The sequence below is a fragment of the Lacerta agilis genome, chromosome 3, assembly GCF_009819535.1.
Source record: "Lacerta agilis isolate rLacAgi1 chromosome 3, rLacAgi1.pri, whole genome shotgun sequence".
Lineage (NCBI taxonomy): Eukaryota > Metazoa > Chordata > Lepidosauria > Squamata > Lacertidae > Lacerta > Lacerta agilis.
The window spans coordinates 37,536,652-37,542,651 of NC_046314.1; the positions used below are offsets into that span (position 1 = coordinate 37,536,652).

The window sequence follows — 6,000 nt, forward strand, 5'->3', positions numbered from 1 at the left end:
CTCTATAATTGTTGGTTCTTTTTTAAAAACAAAAAACAAAACAGGAGTCGGAGCCTTAGGAAAAGTTCCTTGAGGATTCAGCAAGCACATTGTCTGGGTGAATGAAATTCTTGATGTCCAGCACACAACGGCTTCCGTAGTGGATCACTGTGATGCACACCAATATGCACCATTACTATTTCGTTTGACACTGAAAATATGAAATAAGACAGTAGCTACAAAAATTGGGTATATGGTGATGGTAAAATGGTAATGATGGGCGGGGCGTGTCCTTCCTTTTCCCTTTTTCTTTTTGCAAACATATCTGAGGTGGGTGCTTGGGTACCATTGACCCTAACAGTCTCTGATGCCACATTTGAGACATTACTTCCATTCTGAAAGTGACAGGTGGGTGTGTTGAATCTGATTGTACAGTGAGCATTGTCAGAGTTTCAGATGTTTACTGCATTCTGAGCTGAGAGTTAACCTGCTGTTCTTGAACACAGTTAAATGCTAAAGTCAGCAGCGTTGAGCTGCAAAGATACCACTCCAACAGAATATGTGCTAATTGTGCTGAAATGTGCTTATTGTGGTAGATGTGGCCTGGTATTATCTTTCTATCTGGAGGGGGCGGGGAATCAAATCTCACATCCCCTCTGGTTGGTATTCAGCAGCCAGTTCTTAAAACAACAGCCATTTTGCATGTACTTCATAGATTGCTTTGAATTGCAGCTTGATGGAAGAGAATTAGCTGCCAAGTAGATTCTAAAATGTGAAGCTGACAAAATGGACCTTACCTCTTGATGAGAACACCGGGCATGTCTGCCATTTTGAGCTACATTACGTGCATTTGCCAAAAATGTTTTGTATGAATTACAGATTCCTCCCCCCCTACCTTAGAAGCATTGATATTACTTAAAAACCCTATTGCTGTCAGCGAGATTAATTGTAGAACAAAGGTTAAAATCTGTAGTGTGCCATGTAATACAGTATAATCGGAGCCTGTAAAAGCATACAAGCCAGAACCTTAAGTAGATTAATAGTTCTATTGCCTTAAAAGTGGAAGGGTATGGGGGGGGGGAGGGTTCCTATAGAAAGAAGCATTATATTTTTGCCTATAAAATGTATCACTTTACATAATAGTGCTGGATTGGACTAGTGTGTTTAGTGTCTTCCAGTTCAGAGTCCCAAATAGCTATACTTGGCAGTATGGATAGCCTATTCTGTGAATATGTGAGGCATCTAAATGAAAAGTGTGGGACCAAAAAACAGCAGCACAATCCTATGCATGTCTACTCAGAAGTGAGTTAAATAGGTGCATAGCATTGCAGCCTAGCTGGGTTTTAAAAGACCACTTATCAACTGAATATTTATTGTTTGAAGCGCAAGTACCCCCTCAAAAATATGGATGCTCTGATTTAAAGCTCGCATGAGGTGCACATGAGCCTTTCCCAGATCCATGACAAAGTTCACAGTCAAGAGAAAGTTAATAACTTATCAGTGGAAGAAGCTGGTTGTCTCTTGCTTGACTCTCGTTCATTTTAATGGGCGTTTAAGCATGACGTAAGCCCTCTTCAGGCATTCTTATTAAGCGTAAACATGTGACAGAGGGCTGCAACGATGAACCCACCCTACCCAGTTGCTGTTACAATTTGGAGAGTGAATGGATGAAACAGGGAGCTTCCTGTTGGTTTCATGTGCCACAGCCTTGACTTTCTAGCTTTCTGAAATGTGTAAAAAGCTCCCAAAAGTACAGGAGAGTCCCTGTTCCATCTGTTTCTCCCTCTCCAACACACAGGGAGCTACGAGAACAGGATCAGATCTAGGGCACTCATCCCTGCAGTCTGCCTCACCTGCTTACACAGGATATGAAGACCTGAATACGGCTTAACTAGCTTTGGACTGGGGCTAAAGGGTTTCACATATTTGTTGTAGGAGCGAATATGCCACTTATCCCACCATTTGCTAGGGCTTCCTTTTTAATTTTGATAAGGGTGTGTTCCTTGTGTGCATATCAGATCCTCTGTATCAGGGCAATAGAATAGTTCAGGTGTTGGTCTTAAAAGTACTAAAGGGAAAGGAAAAGAGGAAGGTGCTATGGAATCTTTAATGATAAAATCACAGATGATTATAGTATTGTATATGTGCCCTATTTTGTTACTCATAGCTCAGGGAAGTTTTGAAAGCAGTTTTGTTGTAGGGGGCAGAACAAGTCTGCTCTTCTGGGACGTGTGGGGATGGTAGCTTAAAAATCCACTGTGCTCCATCCATTCCACCAGGAGCATGCAAGTCCTTGAGCAGCTCTTTGGAGTCTAGTTAATTTTAATTATAATGGCGTTTGTAATAAGCAGAAGGCACATCATTTAAGATGCCTTAATGGGTTTTATGTGGGGTGTGTGGGTGGGGGAGTGTATTCTTAGAATGCAAGAATAGTTCAAAAGGTGCCCTGTTTTCATGCCTTTATCAGCTCTATAAATTCACTGGTGAATGCTATTTGATTTTTAATGCAGAGTTTGGCTTTCATTTTTATATTAAAATTTTGTAAGGTGCTTGAGTTCTTTCTGTTTTATTTTCATTATATTGCAGCCTTCTGGTTTTCTTTTATGTAAAAGAGCATTAGAATGCATTCCTTTCAGTTGGTGGTTAAAAAACCCACTAAACACTCATTTATTTTTATCTCTTTCTTGTCCTGCCTGTCCTGTTGTTTCACAGCCCCTCCCAGGATGTGCTCTTATCAGGAAAATTAATATGGAAAATTAATCTACAGTATCTCCATGGGAAATATTCCAGTAGTTTGAGACTAGCTTTGATCTGTGTAAAAATACACCCTCTTCATGTGATCACTTGATATTATTAATTGTGAGAAAAAGTGTTTTTCCCCCCATGCACAGTCACATCTGACAGAAAAATAGTTGTGTTCATAAAAGTGGGCCACATCCTTTTAAAGGCATAAATCAGTGCAGCTCTGTTGGAGCAACTAAAGTTATCTTCACTTCAAAGCATGTCAGACTCAGAGTCATCACCATGTTTCATAAAGTTGGGATACACTATGATTTGGAAGAAAAGGAATTAACAACTGAATTATCAAATTCTGGACCAGCCAGTTTTGCTGCAAGGATTAGCTTTGCATAAGGGTGGTGGTGGTGGCTAGCCCTGTGGAATTAGCCCCAGTCGCTATGGCCAGTGGTCAAGGATGCTGGGAATTGTAGTCCCAACACCAAAGCCACAGTTAGTTTCCTTATCTCTGGCATCAGATCTTAAGCAGATGTTCCCTTCCAATTTCTATGTGGGATTAGCACTGATGGAGGGAAAGTGGGTCTCACTAATTCAGGTGTTCAACTCTACTTTTGAACATAAAAGCTTGCTGGATCAGGTCATTGGCTTCTCTAGTCCAGCACCCTCTTCTCATAAGGGCCAATTGGATGCCTGTGGGAAGCCCAACAGCAGGACCTTAGCTTTCAGCATGTGAGAAGAGGGCAGGAGAAGGCAAGTCCGCTGACTCTTTCTTTGTCCCCATCCCACCCTGGTCCCCAGGGGTAAGCAGAGAACCTTTCTCCTGTGCAATGTGGGACCCTGCTTATGGTGCTGAAGCCTTAAACATGTAAGCGATCATTGGAAGAGGGCGTGTGTTGGATTAGGATATGTGACAGCTTCCCCGGTGTACGTTTCCTCTCATTGGGGAAGTGGAATGTCACTGTTTGCAGATCACACCCTTAGTTACTATTCAAAGCACTTGTGACATGTAAAGAGCTGCATCAATTTACACTGGGAGAAGGGAGTTGTCAGTTTCTCACCCTTCTCAGTTGTAGTTCGCAAAATCCTTTTGCAATCGGTAAAAACCACCAAAAAGCTAAACCAGACCTGAGAGACTCTAAAACCTAGGCATGGCTGTATGCCAAAGCAGTGAGAAGAACCATGTTACAAGTTAACCTTGGCTGCGACTAGTAGCTCAAGATGTTCTGCCCCTCCTCTTTCAATCCATCGCCTTCTTTATCCCTTTTCATTCTTTGCATGGGTTCCTCCCCCCCCCCCCAATGTTCTTTTTCTGGAGGATATGGGGATGATCGACAGGACTCCTGCACGGTGTTTGCCTTCATGTTGCAAAAGTGGCTACACACATTCTGAGAAGTATTAATTTTGACCAGGCCAGCTGTTTACACCATTGACAAAGAAATCAATGTTTATTTCCAGTGTTTACGTTTGGATTGCATCTCTCAATGCAAGCCTCCTTTTGCCCCTGAGTGCAGGTACCAGAGGACAAGCTAGATGCGGGCGTGTATGACTTCCCTTTTCTTGCTACTGTTTCTGTGTGTGTTTTAAAGTGAAAACTGACAATTTGGAAACACAGCCGCTGCTACATGTATGTTTTTTGTGTTCAGGTATCTGCTTGGAAGCAAAGTGAGAAGCCATCCTTGTATGGAGTTACAGTTCTCCCAAGTTAGTCTCTTAAAAGCTCTGTTGACACATGCATGAGTGCAGCACTCGGTGGTGACTTGCGTCTGTGAAAGAGCCTTCGTGTCACAAGCAGGGCATTGATCTTACCCAACATCACTTCAAACACAATGTTGGTTCTCCCCCCCTCCAATGTAAGCACATTATATATTCAGCTGCAAGTAACCAAATGTTGAGTAACCAAGGTAATGTACATGAACAAGTCCTGCATAAATGGCTCCCATCCTTTCTCCTCTACGTTGTCTATGTCACTTTTTGCCAATGTTAGTCTTGTGCTTTTCTGATAAACCTTGTGTTGTGGAGGACCACCTATACATGCACATGTAGCATTGTGGCATATCTGTTCAGCTATTTCGCTGGCTGCTAGTTCAAGGCAGCAAACCAGATGTTTGGGAAAGGTCCTTTGGAACGGCAAATACAGTGCCGCAAGCCAGCCCTAGTGTTAAACCATAGTGCCATAGTTTCTGCAGGCACCGTAGCATGCATTTGCCCCATTATGCGCTCCGTTGGCTGTGCGCACGACTTGGTGGGCCATTTCCAGGTGCGTTCTTGAGGCATGCATGGCTCATAGAGCTCAGATCTACCGAGCACGTCAATTCTTAAAAACAACAAGGACACCTTAGAACATCTCACGGGAGCCTCCAAGGTGCCTAGCATGGTGCCTAATTGACAGCTGCTTGTCAGGGGGAAGTTCAGTGAGTCCAGCACCTCCTGTCCTGGTGCTGAACAGACAAATCTGCACCTGCCAGATTTTGACTTCCTGCTCATATTGAACTCACTTAGAGCAAGAGCTGCAACCTAGATTGGGCTCCTGTGTCTTCAATACCAGGCAGCAGGAAAAGTTTCACTAACAGCCCTTAGAGTGATTGGAAGAAGCTGAGTGTGTGACATCTCCCTGCCACACATTTCATACCAGGAATGGAAGCTTCTTTAAGGCACGATATAGCAGCCCATCCAAGTATCGATTTCTCAACGGCCTCAGCTCCCCAAAGCCTGTTTCTTTTGTGCATTAAGCTATGGCACTGAATAACGTCAAACAAAGATTCCCATATCTTCTGTTGAATAATATGACAGATGGAATCCTGTGTAATGTGTCTCAGGTGTACTGTGTTTCAAAATAAAAAACAACTTTTATATTTAATGCTTAAACTGTCATATTAAACCTACATATGAAGAAGAGAATGGCTTGTGTGTGCTTGTCACATTCTGTTGGCACATCTCATCTGTCCCTTAAAAGGCTGTGTTCTCTCTAAATGTGACCTCACCGAAATGGTTGTGGCCTCTCCTGGGTGGTTTGTAGACTTTGTAATTTGGTATCTCATGCTAACAGAAAATACTTACTTATTAGGAACAAGTGCAATTAAACATAGGGGTTTCCTTTTGAGTAAACATGCATAGGATTGTGTTGTTCGACTGTCTAGGATTGCAGGAGTATATTTATTTAAGAGTACTGTATTTTTCGCTCCATAGGGCGCACCGGACCATAGGGTGCACCTCGTTTTTAGAAGAGGAAACAGGAAAAAAAATATTTTTCTGGTTTTCCTCCTCTAAAAGCCCTGTCTTTTTGAG

At 42.6% G+C, this 6,000-nt stretch overlaps 1 protein-coding gene across 1 annotated transcript in view; it reads left to right on the top strand.

Annotated features, from left to right (window-relative positions):
• Positions 1-5,610, top strand: part of SH3BGRL2 (SH3 domain binding glutamate rich protein like 2) — a 28,888-nt gene extending 23,278 nt beyond the window's left edge. The window contains exon 4 of the mRNA XM_033143288.1: positions 45-5,610. Within this exon, the coding sequence (XP_032999179.1) occupies positions 45-59 (15 nt within the window). The 3' untranslated portion in view covers positions 60-5,610. The remainder of the gene's footprint in view (positions 1-44) is intronic.
• Positions 5,611-6,000: the final 390 nt, after the last annotated feature.